This window comes from Triturus cristatus, chromosome 5_2 (genome assembly GCF_964204655.1).
Source record: "Triturus cristatus chromosome 5_2, aTriCri1.1, whole genome shotgun sequence".
Lineage (NCBI taxonomy): Eukaryota > Metazoa > Chordata > Amphibia > Caudata > Salamandridae > Triturus > Triturus cristatus.
In genome coordinates, this window is record NC_140588.1 from 449,451,458 (window position 1) to 449,470,858 (window position 19,401).

A 19,401-nucleotide genomic window follows, 5' to 3' on the forward strand; every position below is an offset into this window, starting at 1 on the left:
CCCCCTGTTCCTAGAGAGCAATAATTTGGACAGAGCCATCCATGCTGTCCGCTGCACCAAATCAGGTTCCACAACAAGGAGTCTAAGGTGAGAAATAATGCAGCTGGGAGTTTGAGAGGGAGGTTAGCAAAGTAATAGAAGAGCTGCAGAAGCACAACCGTCTTGGAGAGGGCAGTCCTGTTGGTTCTATCTCAAATTAGGGGGACTAAAGGGCTGTTTAAAGAGTTCCAGGAACCGTGCCCTGTCAGATTAATAATATCAAACGTGGATGCTGTTCCTCTAGTAGTGGAGCCTAAGCAGTAGGTGTGTACCATCCCTCAAAGGACGATAATGGTGGTGGAGAGGTATTAGGAGTGATCGGGAATCACAGGGGATCCCGCTTTTGCGGAACTAGGGTCCTCACACACCCAGCAAGCTAGGTGTCATGCTTCATCATCTAGAGCTCCTCCTCGTTGGGTCGGCGCTGCAATACCCAACGGGCACCCGCGGGGGGTCTCTTTTTCAGAGCTCTTTTGTTCCTTTGCCGTTTGATGAAGTGGGGGGGTGTGGCCCGTGAAAGTGTAGATACAGTGAAGTGCAGTGAGTGCGTTCTTAAAAAAGGTTGGATATTTCAAAAGTAATTTTATTCAGGTTGGTTATCCACCTTATAAAAAGTGTGAAGAGTGGCAGCTCACCTGACGTGAGGGTTCAGTTGAAGCTATGCTCATCTCTTTGTGGTCAACAGGTTTCTTGCCTCGTGGTTATTAAATACCGTGGCAATTCATCAGGACCTTGGAAGTGAAATCTATCTACCATTGGTGGTGCAGCTAATTGCTAACAACCACTGGGAAAGAACACTACCTCAAGATTCTCCAGTAGTGCTGTTAGAAGACCTCCCTGTAGTTGGTGTGTCTCCTTAGCTGGTGCGGCGAGTCAAAAAGACACCTCGGTAGATGGTGTCATGTCCAATGTGAGGCCGAAGCGGTTCACCTACCCTCTGCATATGCACCGTCCTGTTGGTTACCATAACAGGAGAGTTCTCCAAAAAGTGACTTTTGCTGTTACAATTCTAGTGAGGGTGCCATCAAACAAATCTTGTTCTTAAAGGTATATTTTGACCCCAAGATATATCGGAATGTGCAGAGTTGCCATGAAAGTGTCCACAAGCTAAATATCGAGATCCTGCGCCTCCACTCCAGCCCTGAGGGTAAACAAGCTAAATTTCTGTCATATGACAGGATGGCTGGATAATCCAGTAAGGTGTTAAAAGCGCAAGCAATGCTGGTGTGATCCACTGTTGCATCCTGGATGTTTGGCAGGGCAAGGTATCGTACGAATAGAAGGAAACTGCATGGCTTCTGTCTCCAAGCAAAATATCCCATGAGGCACCATGGCAAAATAAATGGACAGCCAATGCCTATATTGCCAAGGCAAAAAGCAGGGAAGATAGCAGGCAGAAGTGCTTAGTGCTCCTGTAGATTCGGGTTGCCTCTGAGACAAGCCTGCCCGTTTTAACTTGCACTATGGGCGCTGTGTAAAAGAGGCAAATCACAACAATAAAGCACCTGCACACCCCATATCTCTTGAATAGTTAAAAGAGATACAACCAACTCAGGGAACTGAATGCCTTTTTAAGCTCAAGGATTGTGCATGTCGCCCGGGCCATGGTCTCAGGCTTTTCTCCACGATTCTGAATAGCCTACAAATATTACCTGAAGTATTTCTTTGAGGTACAAATCAGTTTTGGCCAGGGTGTGTGTGTAAATGAATTCATGGCTTGTCCCTGCCTTAGCTTGCCTCCCTTATCTAGCCACGTCTCCTTCAACCACACCACCGAACCACACTGGACCGACCACAGATGCGTCCACTTCACCTTCAGAAAACCCACCACACACCACCGCACCCAACAGCTACCACGCCGCTGCTGGGGCAAGGTCACCGAGGACCAACTGGCTACCGCCCTCGCCCTGAGACCACCCACCGACCCCACCGACCCAGACACCGCCGCGACCAACCTCACACAGTGGATCAACGACTGCGCCAACCCCCTTGCCCCTCTCAAGACCTCTACAACCAACCACACCAACAAGAAAGCCGCCTGGTTCACCGAGGACCTCCGGATCTCCAAGCACACCTGTCGGAAGCTGGAGAAGAAATGGCTCCACGACCGAACACCAGTCAACCACACAGCCCTCAAGAGCGCCACCCGCAGACACCACCAACTCATCAGGACCGCCAAGAAGACCGCCTTCAAGGACCGCCTAGACAACAACGCACACAACACCAAAGAGCTCTTCAGCATCATGAAAGAACTCTCCAACCCCAGCTCCAACACCAACGACATCCCGCCATCTCAAGACCTGTGCGACTCCCTGGCCACCTTCTTCCACCGCAAGATCACCGACATCCACGACAGCTTCAACTCCGACCCCCCCGCACCCACCACCGAGTGCACCACCCCTGCGACTACCACTCGCACCAGTCGCCTGACCGTCTGGTCCAGCGTCAGCGATGAAGACACCATCAAAACCATGAACTCCATCCACTCCGGATCCCCATCGGACCCCTGCCCTCACCACGTCTTCAACAAAGCCAGCGCAACCATCGCGCCCCACCTCCGGAAAACAATCAACTGTTCCTTCGAGACAGCAACCTTCCCAGAAAGCTGGAAGCACGCCGAGATAAACGCCCTTCTGAAGAAGCCCAAGGCGGACCCCAAGGACCTCAAGAACTTCCGGCCCATCTCCCTGCTCCCTTTCCCGGCAAAAGTGATCGAGAAGATTGTCAACAAACAGCTGACCCGCTACCTCGAAGTTAACAACATCCTGGACCCTTCCGATCCGGTTTTCGCAGCAACCACAGCACCGAGACCGCCCTCATCGCCGCCACTGACGACATCCGGACCCTGATGGACAAAGGAGAAACAGCCGCCCTCATCCTCCTGGACCTATCAGCAGCCTTTGACATGGTTTGCCACCGCACCCTATCAGCACGCCTCCATGATGCCGGTATTCAAGAGAAGGCCCTGGCCTGGACCACATCCTTCCTCTCCGGCAGACCCCAGAGCGTCCGCCTCCCACCCTTCCGCTCAAAAACCACTGAGATCATCTGCGGCGTCCCACAGGGATCCTCCCTCAGCCCGACGCTGTTCAATATCTACATGGCCCCCCTCGCCCACGTCGAACGACAACACAACCTCAACATCATCTCCTACGCCGACGACACCCAGCTGATCATATCCCTCAACGAAGATCCCCACACCGCCAAAGCTAAACCTCCACAGAGGAATGAAGGCCGTAGCCGACTGGAGGAAGGACAGCAGACTGAAGCTGAACTCAGACAAGACGGAGGTCCTCATTCTCGGACCCACCCCATTAGCCTGGGACGACTCTTGGTGGCCCACGTCACTAGGCACAGCCCCGGAACCCACGGACCACGCACGCAACCTGGGGGTCATCCTCGACTCCACTCTCTCCATGACCAGGCAAGTCAACGCCGTCTCCGCGTCCTGATTCAACACCCTCCGTATGCTCGGCAGGATCTTCAAATGGATCCCTATCGACACGAGAAAAACCGTCACCCAGGCCCTCATCACCAACAGACTCGACTACGGGAACGCCCTCTACTCAGGAACTACAAACAAGCTTCTGAGAAGACTCCAACGCATCCAGAACGCCTCGGCCCGACTCATCCTCGACTTCCCCCGCCGCAGCCACATCACACACCACCTGAGAGGCCTGCACTGGCTCCCCGTCAACAAAAGGATCACCTTCAAGGTCCTGATCCACGCACACAAAGCACTGCACAACACCGGACCCACCTACCTCAACAACCGACTCAGCTTCCACACTCCCACCCGAAGCCTCCGCTCAGCTAACCTCGCCCTCGCCACAGTCCCCCGCCGGCGGCGGCAGATCCTTCTCCTACCTCGCCGCCAAGACCTGAAACACTCTCCCCACCATCCTACGACAGACCCAGGACCTGCTGGCCTTCAGAAGACTCCTCAAGACCTGGCTCTTCGACCAGTAGCACCCCCCCCCCCCTCCCCAGCGCCTTGAGACCCTCTCGGGTATGTAGCGCGCTTTACAAATGCAGTGATTGATTGATGGCTCCCCAGAGCTCCAAATCCTATTCCACATTATCATCGGAGCGGACTTTCCTAAGACGGCTTTCTTCTGCTACTGACCATTCTAAGTCAGTCTGCCAAGTAGTTTTTATCGGTGGGGCCGGGCTAATGATGTCTAGAAGTTCTACTTCTTCCCAGTGAAGTTCTACTCTGTCATAGGAACTGTGTGTTCTGAGAATGTTTAGGTTCAAGTCTGTTAGTAGTAGAGTCAGTTGCAGGTGGACTTGGTGATGGATGGACCTGCAAGCTGTGTAGCCTTTAACAATAAAGCTTTCAACTCACCGTGACTCTGGTGTCATTACTACAATCTAGTATTTAGGGACAACTCTCAACCTTGCCTCCTCAGACAAGAACAGACCAGAAGAGGAGAAGAAGAAGGACCGAAGAAGCCGGGCTGAAACTGTAGGAGAGTAGGGTCTGCTTTCTATGTTCACCCCCACTTTGTGTTTTTGCTTCACTAGTTTTCGACTTAGATGTGGCTGTGGGCCTGCTAATCAGACCCACAGACCAGCTGTTCTCTCTCTAAATTCATACTATGTACTTTAGGTACATAACCCAATTGGTAAGGATCACCTTCTAGGGCCCTGTACAGTGTACCTTAGGTACCCAGGGCATAGGTGTACCCTAGGCCTACCAGGGGCTGCAGCATGTATTATGCCACCCCTGGCTGGCCTTCCATTATGACACAACTGGCTGATCACTCAGCTGGGGCAAGGTCGTGTAATCACCCCTTGCTTAGGTGTAGTATTCCTATACCTACCTTATATATAGACACATGGGTAACCTATCAGTTACTCCTATGGCAGGCCTTAACAATCCTGAAGGCAGAGTGCTTGGTAACATGTGAGATGGTGCTCTAGCATGAGCTGAGCCTGTCTGCAGCTTTCGGAACCATGTCCTTATAGCTGTTCTATGATATCGCCTACCATATACTCTTAAAGTGCCTTATAATCCTCGCGGTTATGGTAACTATGGTTTGGCTTTATCAAAACATGTTGTGTAAGGTGTCTAACACTTTGGAATACTACCCCCACACCATTTCTGGTGATGAGGATAGTATTCCTCCCTTCTAGAGGGAGAAGACATGTTGAAGACCTACTACCCGGTTAAAGTTAACCAGAGCCCCATCATCACAAAATGGATGCTGCTGCCACAGACACAAGTCTGACCTCCTGCTGCTGGGAGTCCTTCCAGCGAGGGAGGCTTGGACAATAGGTTTCCTGCCTTGGGAGGTGCTAGCACCACCCTAGACAGGCCTTACTGTATTGGGGCAGGGAGGGATGAATGAAACGAGACACTGCCTGGGGCACACAAGGTGTCCCATACATAGTCCGGTTCAAACCGGTGCTGGGGCACTCCAGCCCCAGTCCTGGCGCGAAACTGGACAAAGGGAAGGGGGTGTAACCACCCCCCTCCCTGGTCCCACCCATAGGAGGGACCTAGCAGGTAACCCAGCCCCCCAGATTAGTATAAGAGTGGGAGCTGAGTCCCTAGGACTTTGGATTATCCTGATAACTGAAACTTGAACAGAAACTCTGGACCTTCGACATTCGACTACGGAAGAAGACTGAAGAATCTCCCTTGTGGCCAAGGAGTGGCCACCCTGTGCAAACAGGCACCATCAAGCGACCTGCCGTTTGCGTTGCCTAAAGTTCTACGAGGAACCGGCTGCAGAGCCCGACCAGCGCCTTGACTTCCAGACTTCTCCGACCCTGATCCACATCCACAGCAAAGCTGAGATCCGTGGAGGCGACGGGAGACGTGGGACCGGCTACCTGGGAAAATTGGCTACTTGCTTCCAGCGCAGCTTCTGAGGCATCCTCGAAGTTGTGCTCTGGGGATTGAGAAGCCCCAACCCCGAGCACCATCTGCACCGAAGATCAGCCCTCCACACTCCACGAGTTCTGCGTGGGGCCCTTCTGCATTTTCCTGCTCGACGCATCTGTCCGGTTGCTTGCCCGTTGGCTAGTAACCTCTGTGACGACGAACCTTTGACTTTCCACAGCTGGTTTGGCTCCTCCAGACTGGCCCTTGCTTCCCTTTGAAAGAGAAGCACCTCAGGCCTTCCTGGCCTGCAACAGAAGCGAATCCTTCATTCTGCGTGGGTTGCGCTTGCCAAGGCTTGTTGTGTCCCAACTCGACATCAACGCAGCCGACAGCAAGAGCCCTCGTGGGACAGCTCGCCTCCTGGTTCTGGTCGTCCTCAACGTCTCCTGGTACCCGTGGCTGCTGCGACAAGCTTCACCTCTTCACCTGCATCTTCACGACATCGCCTGGTTCCTTCCTGGTTCCTTCCCGGCTCCTGGCTGGTGACCTAGACTCTGTCCCCTCTGCTTGCAGGTATCTTCCTTCTTGATTCCATCCTTGGAATCCACCGGACACTCTTCACTGACTGCCTGTCAGCATCTTTCTTCAGGCATCCATAGGAGTCGACGACGAAACCCGACGCAAGTTCACACCTATGCACCCGCAGCCCGTGGGCTAGGTAACTTGAGTACTCCGGTGCTCACAAGGGTATTGACTATCCTAGTGTCTAGTTTCCAAGTCTCTAACTCCTAGTTCCTTCCGAAGTGTCCTAAAACTCTTTAATTCTAAATATTACTATTTCTATCGACTTTAACGCATTACGCGTGAGTGTTTCCACTCTGCAACTGATAGAATAGTGTAGCCCCAGCGATTCCCTAGGCCTAGGCCTAACCTGTGTTCGTGACAGTGGTTCTTATACAACTTACTTAGTATATGGTTTGCGTGGCCCCTAGGGCCCAACTGTATTACTTACCTGTGTGACTTATGTATGCTTAAATAAGACTGTGTTGTACTTACCTCGAATCTCATAAAGAGTGCTGAGGGTATTTTGACTAGAATAAATACATTCTATTTTTATAATATATCTGTTGTGGTGTCCTTTCATTTGGTATTCAAGGGGTTGCAAATGGTATAACAGCTGGCTTCACATGCCATACAGAGTTTAGCCTAAGACTGCTCTTGTCCATGCTACCACTAGGATAGCTGGTCTATAACGTTGACTTTACAACCAATCACCATAAGGGTTGTTTGGACTGATACAAGGTGTACACTAGAACTAGTGACATCATATATCAGGCCAACTTCTCACAGAAACTAAGAAGAGGAGGACGCCCACTGACTTGGCCCCAGCCCTACTGGCCTGTCCGCACCTCGAACCTGCTCCAGCACAATCCCGGTGTGTCCTGCAGCCAGCAGCCTCAAGAACCCGAAGGATCTGGCCTGCCTTCCAAACCCAAGACTTTGTCTCCCATGAGCACTGGATTTGCTCACCAACAGACTCTGGCCCCAGGCAAAACCGCGAGTCTGCACCACTCTGCACCCGACGCCCAGTGAATGGCGATGCACCATCATCTGGCCAGTACTAATCCCACCTGAGCAAATCTATACTGCATTTTCTTACTTTTCTTGGAGAGAGGGAGTAAACCCAGTATACAGTGTTGGATTGTTAATTGCGCTTTTCCAGTTATTATTCTGCGCACTTCCTTCAGTATCTCCTCCCGCAGTTCCATGTGATATGATCAAATTCGGCCAGGCATACGCCATAGCTGTGCACTCAGCAGGATGCATTGGGTAAACCCTGTGTAGGCACTGCGGTGTCTGATAAGCTATGTGCAAGTAGTAAAATGCTTCAGCTTGAATCTGGCATTGCTTGCTACCTCCTGTACCTGCGTCCGAGCCTGCCTACACTACCCATCTGTGAGTGGGGCCTCCACTCCCCCATCCCATGTCTCATGCATCGATTCGACATTTATCTGCCTGTCGCGTTTGAGAGGAGGATATAGCCTAGATATGATACCTCTTGCCAGAATCTAATTTCATCTGTAAAACGCTGGACCCAACAGGTTATTCTGGAAAGGATGTCCAGACCCCTTGGGCTGTGCATGATATACTTGCTTACTGCAGAAATTATCCCAGAGCTATTCAAAAGTGGGTCCCAACCTCCTCAAACGACATAAAGGCCATGCATTAGCACCCTGCTCCTCTTCCCTGCCCACACTAGGACCACCGGCAGCCCATTAAGTTGCCGGAACAATGAAGACGGTAGTACACAGAACGAATTCTGCATTACGTAAAGGCAGCAGGACCATCTTGCTCAAAGCCCCTCTGCCCATAATTGACAGCGTCAGTATAGTCCAGAAATGGATAGAGGCTAAAAGGCCATCCAACTCTCTTTCCATATTTAGCTCATATTGCTGGTGGCGGTCATGTGTAACCTGCATCCCCAAGTAGTGGAAACTCAAGGTATCCCATGGCAAGTCCACAGTGGGAAGATCGTGTACATCCATCCCAGCCAGGGACGAAAGGGGGAACACCACCATCTTATGGCGATTGACACGGAGCCCTGAGACTTCTCCAAATCCGGACATCAGCCGCAGGAGGAGGGAAACTGAGCGTTCTGGGCTCATTACATATATCAGCGTGTCATCCGCATACATTAACACAGTATGTCCCGTCGCTCACTCGCACACCCCATTCTCGTAGTTCGGCCCAGTGTTGTATCGCCAACGGCTCCATAGCCAGTGCAAACGAGAGCGGTGACAGTGGGCAGCCCTGCTGTGTACACCTCTCAATTCGGAATGTGTAGGAGATCACCCACCAGGTGCGCACCCTCGAACTCCGAAAGGTACATCCAATACAAGGTGCCAAACGCCTTTTCGATATCCAGTGCCATTAGTGCCGCCTGCATATCTGTGTTCAGAGTCTTGTGGGAGAGTCTTTGCAGATACATATGGGTACCTCTCTGTGGCATAAAGCCACATTTATCACCCAGGACCAAGTGTGTAATCAATCGTCCCAGCCTTAATGCCAGCACTTTAGTGAGCAATTTAACATACACACTGAGCATAGATAGTGGTCGGTAGGAACTGGGGGTCTCTGGGATCCTTGCCCGACTGTGGAAGCATGATTATTAGGGCTTCCCACATGTGGACCGGCAGTTCCCCGTCAGCGTGCGCCTCGCGTAAGGTTTCTTGGAGCGCAGGGAGGTGGAGTAAGCCTGAAAATACTCAACCAAGAGACCATCTGGTTCCAGACACTTCCCTCAGGTCATATCCCAGAAGGCCACCCGTAATGCCTCCATCGTTTTAGTCTTCAGAGAGTCCCTCAGCTTGGGCCTCCATTAGCTTAGGAATAGCGATCAGTTCTAAGAAGTCCCCCACTTGACGTGCCACAGCATTCGCTGGTGACGAATACACTCCCAACAAGTGGTCTTCCAACAGCAAATTAATTGCAGGTGTCCGACCACCAGGTCGGCATCTGGCCTACGAAGGGAGTAAATAAGCGGCGGGGGGTTTTTGTGTTTGAGCAGCCAGGTCAACATTTGCCCGGACCGATCACCCTCATGGTGGAGCCGCTATATATAATCTTTCCAGACATGGCAGTCCAGTCTATTCCAGATGACTGCAACTTGTCTGTGCAGCTTCGTCGGGTCCTCACAAAATTCATAGATTCATTTGATTGTTTGGATATGGTGCATAATTGTAAGTGTCCTATAAAGTAATGAAAAACGTAATAAACCAGATTTAAAACACTGCCCTAAAACATGCAAAACCAGGTGTAACTGCTAGTTTTCAATGTATTATTGCTTTCACCTCTTACCAGCTCAACGGCTACTGTGAGACAGGGGCAGTGTTTGTTTGTCAGCTTTATTTTCACAGCCTTGGCATTTTGCGCAGTTTTTAAAGCTCTTGCTAGGTTTTCAGGTGTCAGCTCCAAATAAATGTCATTGTGCTCTGCAGATACTCCTTCCATCTGGAACTCGTCAAAGAAATTCCCCTAAAAATAACAGAAAAACAGAATTAACTCTCCAGTAAAGATTTCCAAAGGACACTCCATCTTCCTGAAAATGTATCATTTTCTGAAATATCCCAAAGCATCGATTTGAATCCAGAAACTTTGAAACGTAAGGATGTCACTGGGTGGTGCCACAGCAACTCTAATTCCAGACCTGACATGGATTCCCTGAATGAAAAACAATTTATTGGTAATATCACCTACATTTGGAAAAAATAAATCAGCAGAATCTACAGGATGAATGAGCATCTATAAAAAGAATATAATAAGATTAGTTTAGTTACTTTTTTTCTAATGGTACTTCAGCTCTCATGATCCCCAGATGACTCAACAGCAGTCTCCAAAAGAGGTGAGTTTCTGTGCACAAGACAAAGACCAAAGGCCATCAACAGCAGAAAACGTTACCCAAAACCATTCTTTTTCAAGCATCCTCATACAAAAATAATGTTTAATGAAGAAATAAATGGAAGTCGAAAGGTAGCTGCCTAGCAGATATTCAGGACAACACCTATAATCAGGGCAGAAGTTGCAACGCTCACCCTAATGTAATGCACACAGATTTCTTCCACAAGAACTGTGAATTATTTTAGAAAAGCCTTATGCAGTGCATCATCCTTTTCAAATGGCTTGCTTCAAATCTGTTCCAGCATTCTTTACTATGTTTCAGTTCATACAGCCATACAGATCAACGGAAGAAGAGTCCTTACACTTAGCAAGGTGTCAAGCTAATAATCTTGAAGCTTACCTTTATCAAAAGGCGAAAATTAATTGTAAGATGTATTCTTATGGTGCATTAGAACTTTACATTATTAAGCCCTGATGAAGTTCCACAGTTTCATTTTGAGAACGAAATGCGTTGCCTGTTTTTTTGTGATGGAGTATGAACTTTAGAATAAAGAACTTTTTTGAAGACATAACTAGGTTGTTGATGTTATGTAGGCACTCATTTCCCTTCACCCCGATAGGTCTTAAATGCTGCTATGGCTTGGGCAACTGGAGAAATGGTGTCTGCTTAAACTGCCTACCATGACCTTTGACCTTCTTGTACTTCTGGTGAAAGGTTCTCAATTGTGAAAAGAGCTGAGCGTGCAAGGCATAGCCCTACTTTGACTGATATTTCCAAGACACTTTGTCCACTTGAATACCAAATGTTTTTCACCATTAAATGGTATGCCCAAGAACATTGCCTGAGGTAGACTATGCAACAGGAGAGGAGATCTTTGTAGGGTAATAAACGGGAAAGATTCAAAAAGTTTATTTAACTCGAAAAAATGATTAAAATATTTTTATTCTAAATATGTATGTAAAATCATTTACATATTTTTTTAAATTTCAGAACTAAAGAAAAAATGCTACTACACTATTAACTTTAAATTATATTTATATTAATGAAATTAAGATTCTCTCTGTATGATAACAGGAGAATCGCCATTTCATTACAAGGCTGGAGGCTACCATTATGCATGTTTAAAGTTTCCCAGCGCCACACTGCTCACATGCTCCACAGGCTTAAGGTAAAATCTTGCAAAAGTGGAAGCACTTGACTAGTCAGCCGCTTTCAATACATCTGTAAGTGAGCCTCCTGTTCAAAACACCTTGCTCTCCATTGCACCGAGAAGAATGCGCTCTGAATTTCAGACAAGTCTACCCCTGCTTCAGACATCACCGCCCTCACCCATCTTGAAATGGTAGCTGTAGATACTGCCCTAAAAGGTTAGATAAAAGAGATCAGTAACTGATCCTTGCCGTGTGGTCTAACATCAAATATGCTTTGTTCATAAACTTTAATACAATTCACATTACACTACTTCTTAATGTCATTAAAAGAGGGATAAAAGATGTTCTCAGACATTGCTTTGGTTCTCTTCCATATTTCCAAATGAACCCTATCTGGCGAATAATATTGATTACTAATCTCGAACGCCTTAACATCTGATACTCTTCTAAATGACATTGGACAGAGTAACGTCGTTAGCTTCTGTGATAACGGTCTTCTTGAAAGATAAGAAACAAATTGGTCAAAAATCAGATGAACGTTCCATAAGGAATCATATCAAGCCCTAGGAGGACGTTTACAGCATATCCCTTTCATTACCATGCGGATCAAAGGATCACTACCTATAGCAAAGTCATTCACTAGGGAGTGTCCTGAAGAAATACCCGATCTGTAACAGTTAACTGTTCTATAGCACAGGCCTGATTTGAATAGACTTGTGAGAAAATTCGCTATATCTACCGCAGAAGCCTCCACGGGATCCAAATTTTGTTCCAAGCACCAATGACACCTCTTTATCCACACTCCTGTATATCGTTTCTTTGTCCCTGGTGCTTACGATTCGTCCAGTAGGCTCTTAGCCTCTCCTGAAAGGCCTGAGTATCTGCTAGATCTCCTGAAATCCTCCAAACAAGTAGGTTAATATTTCCTTCAAACAGAAGATGATGCTCTTACCAGTCCTGTCCTACCAAAAGATATGAAATTTCCACTGCCAGCTCCATTACACCAGGAAACCACACCTGAGTGTTCAAAACAGAGTAATCAAGACGATGCTGCATTGCTCCCTCCGTACCTTCAATAACATCCTCTGTATTAGTGCAAAAGGAAAGAACGCATAACAATTCTCTCCGTTCCAAACTTGAAGCAAAGCATCTACTGCTAAAACTTTGGGATCTGGCCACCAACTGTAATACCGATCTACCTGAATGGTCAATCTGCTGGCAAACAAATCCACTTGAATTGGACTCCACAAGTTCTGTATCCTTTAAAAAACACACTGGGTTCAGCTTCCAATTGCTGGAATCCCTTAAAAGCCTTGAGTTCCAGTCCGCTCTCTTGTTCTGATGACCGGGAATAAACTGCTTTCAGCAGGATTTGCTAACTCCAACAGAAATACCAATTTTTTTGGGGCAGGTCTGTAAGTTTTTTGATCTTGAACCCCCTAGGCGATTGATAAAAGATACTGCTGTAAAACTGTCCATTTGGATCAACACAACACTGTTTCTTAAGAGTGAACTTGAAGCTCATCAAAGCATTCAAACCTGCCATAATTTCTAAGACCTTTATGTTCCTTCTGGGACCACTTCACCCCAGTTTCTATCTGTTCTAGCTTTGCACCCCAACCAAGGCTGCTTGCATCCGACTCTACTGTATAGTCTGGAACATTCCCATAAATTGCCTTGCCATTCCAGCTGTCCAGATTGACCCACCACCGAAGAAGGTCCACTCGAGCCTAGTGAGACCGAGGAATTGTGTCTGCGTACCATAGACCTTTCCTCAAGCTCAAGGATTTCAGCCTATGCATAGCCCTGTAATACAATGGATATGGGGAATCCGCTTGGATGGAAGAGGACAGAAGGCCGATGACTCTTGCCAGACCTCGCAAACTCGCTACATCCTTTGATAAGAAAGACAAAAGCTGCTTCCTTTTTGATCTTGGACAACTTTTGCCGTGGAAGACCACAACTGAGCCATAATGGTATCGACCTAAAACCCCAGGAATTCCAGAATCTGAGTAGGAATCATAACAGACTTCTCCCATTAATAATGAACTCTAATGCTTCTAGGAGATCAGTTGTCCATTTCATGTGCTTCATCAATTTTTCCTGATCTTGATACATCAGTAGCATATCGTCTAGGTAAATCACTAAATGCACACCTTTCCTTCTCAAGAAGGCAACTACGGACTTAGGACCTTGGAGAAGCACCGAGAGGCTGAAGAGAGACCAAAGGGAAGACAACAAAACTGATAAATTACCCCTTTCCAACTGAACCGCAAATACTTCTGAAAATGTAGGTCCAAAGGAATAGTGAAGTATGGGGTCTTTTAGGTCCAACTTTACAAGTCAATCTTTTTCTTGCAGAATGTCCCTTAAAAGGCGGATTCCTTCTATTTTGAAATGTTTGTAAACTAGAAACATGTTCACTTCCTTTAAGTTTATCACTGGATGCCAGCCCTTGTCCTTTTTCTTTACTAGGAAGAAAGAACTCACAAAACCCTTTCCTGGGTTGGACAACTTACAAATAGCTCATTTGAGTAACATTTGAACCATCCTCTTAATCTACCAGTGCTGCTTGTTCTTGATCTAGGACAAACTCCCTTGGTTGACACCTTTGGTAAGGCAACTGGCAGACTCTATCTTGAAACCCCTCACAGTTTGAAAAACTCAAGAATCGTTTATTATGGCTCACCAATTTTGGGCAAAAAAAACAGTCTTCCCTTGAGTGGGAAGAACCAATAGGACGGGAAAATCTTACCTTGATGTCCAGCTCCCTGGAATCTGGCCCTGCTGCCTCGTGCGTGATGGGCACGACCTCTTTGTGGGAAGTAAGTACTGTTCGCACTGAAGTTCCTTCTGTAACCATGCTGGCTTGGCTGGTAGTAATGGGACCTCTGATGACCGCGATTGACAGCCAGTCCCATCCTATCAGCCCTTCCAAAAACCTTAATGTTGAACATGCGCCTCATGTTCGTTTGTGCCTTAATGAAGGCTGAAAAAGTCGAGACCTACTTTCCGAGAGTCTTGATAAAATTCTCTCTGAAGAGTAGACCCTCCGGGTCTCCTTGTTAGCAGGATCTCCCAACTTAGGGTTTATTCTCATTAAGATAGCTATCCTACGCTCTGTAGTTAAGCCAGCATTGGCATTACCGAGGAGGCATAAAGCAAGTTGACTCCAGCCACGGAGAAGTTCCACGTCCACGGGGGTGCCCTTAAATGAGGCCTCTTCCATCTAATCCAGTATTCTGGCAAGTGAACCCAGACTGTCTAACACTTTATCTTGGCACTTCTGAAGGCCGCGCTCAAGTCCCTTTCTAGGGTCCCTCCTTGTCTTAAAAAGAAAGGTCATGAACTCTGGGTCTAAATTAGGCGTCATCCCTAATTTGTTATCGAGGAAGCACCTCGGGAACTTTGTCCTCAATAAATGTTGCATCTCCTTATCAAGGGAAGTGTGAATCCAGAACTTAATAAAGGTTGTTACGTGCTCCATGGGCCACCATTGTGACCCTCTTGGATGTGTGATACGGGTAGGATTAAACATCTCCACACTCGAAGGGTCCTTAATTTCCTTTGAACTAGAAGGCTGGTCCAGGTCCTCATCGAGGAAATCATTATCTAGGGTTTCTAGAGGATCGAAAATATATTCATCAGCCTCATCCTCAAAGTCCATTCCAAATGGGTAGGCCTCATTATTAGTTTGAAAACTGTGGTCTTTTGTGCCATGATGGTCACTTGATTTTTTGTGCCGTGAGGGACACCCATGCTAATAGCGCCAATATGGCTGCTCTTACTAGTTGTGCTGCTATGGACACCTGGGTCATCTGTAACGCTTAGGCTACACCCAAGGATTGCTCTTGCTCTTTTGCAGCGCCCAGGCTGCACACAGAAAGGTACTTCATTGGTCATGTGCTTGGTCTTTTTTGAGGCCATACATAGGCAAAGGGTTTTCCTCCTCTGCAAGGATCAACGAGTCCTCCGCAGTAGAAGAGACCCTTTTCCTTTTATCAAGAATGGCTTCCACTGCCTCCTTCAGGAAGGACAAACTCTCCCTCAAAAATCTCATAAACATATTTTCATTGAGGGGAGTATCAACAGTTCCCTGCACTTCATTAACAGTCATGATGTCTCAAAAAAGGAAACTGCCTTAAAGGGGGGCTAAATTATTAAATATCCCAAAAGGATCCTAATTGTGGCTGTCTGTAACAAATCTTTCCTACCAGCTCAGCTGATTGGCATTAATGGGATTGCGCTACCCATGTTGGTATGGTGATACGTAGCGCTATACTTTTATTATAATGGCCTAACCCCCAACAAACATGGCTGCTTTGTTCGGTACTTCCGTTTCTATTTTTAATAAAAAATGCCCCTTCGTAGACCACGCCTCTTCAAGGATGTGTGGAAGAGATTTGGAGGGGTCGTGGGTAACCACTTGGGATTACCCTTAATATCCGGCCTGGTTGACAAAGGCACTGGCGTCTCCCTTGCCTCCCAGTTCCAGGAGGGTTTGCATAAGCTGTGCACCTTTATAGAATGCGCGACTGGAAAGAGGAGACTAGCGGGAGGTCACGGAAAGTGCCCTGAGCCCACGCGTCCCTTCCTCTACCTCCCTATTCTCACAGAGGGAGGTTTGCGGTTAGAGAAGAAATAGCGGGGAACTGCGTGTAGTAGCCCGTGTCCCCAGAACACAGCCATCAGGGACAGCCATAAAAATATGTCTAAGAATAAAATAAGAGACTTCAAATAAATTCCCCCTTAAAACTAAATAAGAGGTTTAAGAGTGCAAATACCTCAAAGAAAACCTGAAAAAACTTAATAACAACCCAACCAAAAATTGGAAGGGAGTGAATAGAAAGAACACTATGACACTTACCTGACAACAGTTATAATAAGTACCAATACAGCTAAGTAAGACTGAAGCAAGTGAAGGCATACTTAACTGTGGTGGAGCAGCGAATAAAAGAGGAAGATGCCTAGTTACCGTGGAGTTATATGCTGTTTTGAAAGTTCTTAATAGAATGTTTTTATTCATGATGTAATGTACGTTCTTTAAATGGTTGCATGTTGGGGCAGCAATAAAAGGTTATTGCATTATGGTAGCCTCGGGTCTTGTAATGAAATCCTCTTGTTGATCGGCAACCATTGGAGCTCCTTACAGTAAAAAGAAATCAACGTCCACCATGGGATCCTTAGTGGTAACCAAGCTGCTGTATACTGTACCACCTGCAGCCCCTTAATCAAGCAACCAGCCAGGACCATATACAAGGTATAAGCATAGTCAAGATGAGATGTAATAAGCACAAGAATAACTATTTTGTGTGACTGGGCAGGCAGCAAAAAAAGAAATTTTTTAATAGAACACAGCAAAACAATACACAATCCTACCATTGCTGTGATCTGTGGCACAAAGGCCAATAGTGGATCCAGCTTGACTACTAAATTGTGAACAGCAGTAGCCAAGGATCCTTTTAAGATTTGGCCAGCAGTCCACCCTCTACTGAGGTGAGAAAGAGCCAAACAGAAAAAAGTCTATTTCATCTGCATAACATTGAAGATTACTGGCCCACATCCACTGAAAACCCCTCAGACAGCTCTTAAAAACGTCTTGCCCCATAGCAGTATCCTTCCCCTTTGACAGATACAACAGTGTCGTTAGCACAGGAAAATATCCTCACAAAGGTGAGGTATTCAGGTCATTATGGTATGATTAGCGCAGTATATCTAATGACGGTATGCTTAGCCACGGTGCATTGGAAGGATCGAAATCCCCGTTACGCTTAGCATGACAAAAGGGCCGAGAACCAAACTGCCTCCATCTTGGATTGCGGCCCTTGCTCTTAGGAGTCACGTGGTCTTCTTACACACACCATCTGCCTTTCCTTTTCACGGTAATAATTAGGAGACAGGCAGAGTTGCTGAGAAGCAAGGTCACATCTGCTAAAAGGGAGTATTAAGCGAATTCCTCCAGACCTGGGACGAGAAGGGAGTCACCCTTCCGACCTTCTCTGTAAAGATAGTAACCCTTTGTATGTGTAACCGAAACTAGAAATAGGCATGAGCTCATTAGGGGTGCCAGGACTAGCTGGTACTTTTCCACATATAAGGTTTTGTATGCTGTGCTGATAAATGTATAAAAGTGTGTTACTGTCAAGGAGCCGGCAGTCTTCCTCGGCGCACCTGATGGGTGAGGATCGACGAGGCTCCTCTATATAGAGATCTATGATGATAATAAACGTTTGAACCTTCCACGTTGACAACTGCTCCTTATTTAAAGGATATTGCGGGCCAATGGTAAGTGTGGCCCTTGGAATAATTATTTGAACACATCAGTTGGCGACCACGAAGGGACCCCGTGACAGGGTCAACCCCCCTGTATTCGGGTGGTGGGATTGGGGGCGTCCTGACCGGTCGACGGGAGAAGGAGCCTGAGGATTTCTCCCACCCTGCGCGACTTTTCGGTACGTCCCCTGCTGCTAGTCACCCTTCACCGGGGTCCTGCGGGCTTAACCCAGAAAATGGACTAAGTTGGTCAGGAGGAGTTGGCAGCGGAGAATGAACATTCGTATCTGGGTGCACCCGGTGAGTATAGATTGATTTGATTTGACGCACGCGTTGTAACGGTGCATTATGTTTTGTTAAAGCACGCGTCGAGGACGGTGTGCTGTTTGATTGATTTTAAGAGCATTCGTTGAGAACGATGCATTTGTCTTGACTTGAGCACTGGTTGCATTTGTTTGAAGCTCGCGCTGGACAGCGGTTCGTTGATTTGAAGACACGCACCGGAGAGTGGTGTCTGGTTTGATTAGGTTCGCATTACAGTGATCTGATTCGAAGTACGTACTGATGATATTGGATTGATTAGAAATAGCGCGCCGGAGGAATATAGACGGACTGCACGTGGAAGGACCTGTGACCTAGACTGGGTAGCCACAGGCCATACTCCCGACGAGGCAAGTCCTTGTTGGAGAGGGGTCGGTCTTAGTGGTGAGCCAGGAGGGTGACCGGAATTCCCGCGTGCGGTTTGAAACCTGGATTTTGAACCAGAGTCGACGGGCTTGGTTCTCGGATATTGATTGTATGTTGTGTCCGATTGTTGTTTTATGTGTACATGTCTAAAAACTAACCAAAATGTCCTGTTTCAGTAAATTGAATTGTTTTGGCTGCTGCTGCCGCACAAGTGACTCCAGGTTAGCTGAGAGCCAACCCGCCCCACCGGAAGGCAGTCCAAGCCATTTCATGTATGTCAAGCATGGAATCTCTCCTTTATTGTTTTGCACTCTGTGGCATAAGTATACTAAGGGTAATGAAGAATTACGGTGGCCCAAGACTGGTTAGTTTGATGAAAAGAAAATTGCGTTCCTACAGGAACAACTGTTTTCTAGGCGGAGCAGGCAAGCCATGTTCGATGCTCTAATTGCATGGCAGAAGGAGGCTAAGCAACGGCGAATAAGGGAAGAGAAAGTAGCTAGAGCCAAGGCAGGACAGAATGTTACTCAGAAGGCTATGGCCTATGACCGAGAAAGAGTAGAGAAAGGATTGGATTGCATGAATCGCGAATTCAGACTCAAAGTTGATAAAAGTTATGTGACCCGCCCGAATGCGGAAGATGAAATAGAGGATCTGTTGGACACCAGGCCACCGCCCCCTTATGTGCCCCAGAGACTATACCCCGAGGTGACAAGAGCCTCGGCCCTGACCCCAGATACGTCCCTGGGGGCCTCGGCTTCGGCTCCCCCGGCCAATACTACCTCTCCCTCCCTGCCTAACCTCTCCCAATTGTCGGCATCTGTGTCCGACGTTATAGCCCTGTTACCTAATTTACTTTCGACAGCTGCAGCCGGGACCCCTCAGCTGCCGACGGGGTCAATGTCTTCCCCTTCTGTTCTACCCTCCTCCTCCGCTAGCACAACACCAGTAGCAGCTGTGACTACTCCGGTACATCCGACCAGTCTGGCGGAGGGGAGGAGGTTGTTCACTCGTTCTGC

At 47.6% G+C, this 19,401-nt stretch overlaps 1 protein-coding gene across 1 annotated transcript in view; it reads right to left on the minus strand.

Annotated features, from left to right (window-relative positions):
* Positions 1–19,401, minus strand: part of HUS1 (HUS1 checkpoint clamp component) — a 210,935-nt gene that overhangs the window by 112,728 nt on the left and 78,806 nt on the right. Inside the window, exon 3 of the mRNA XM_085607393.1 lies at positions 9,731–9,907. Coding sequence (XP_085463519.1) covers positions 9,731–9,907 — 177 coding nt within the window. The remainder of the gene's footprint in view (positions 1–9,730; positions 9,908–19,401) is intronic.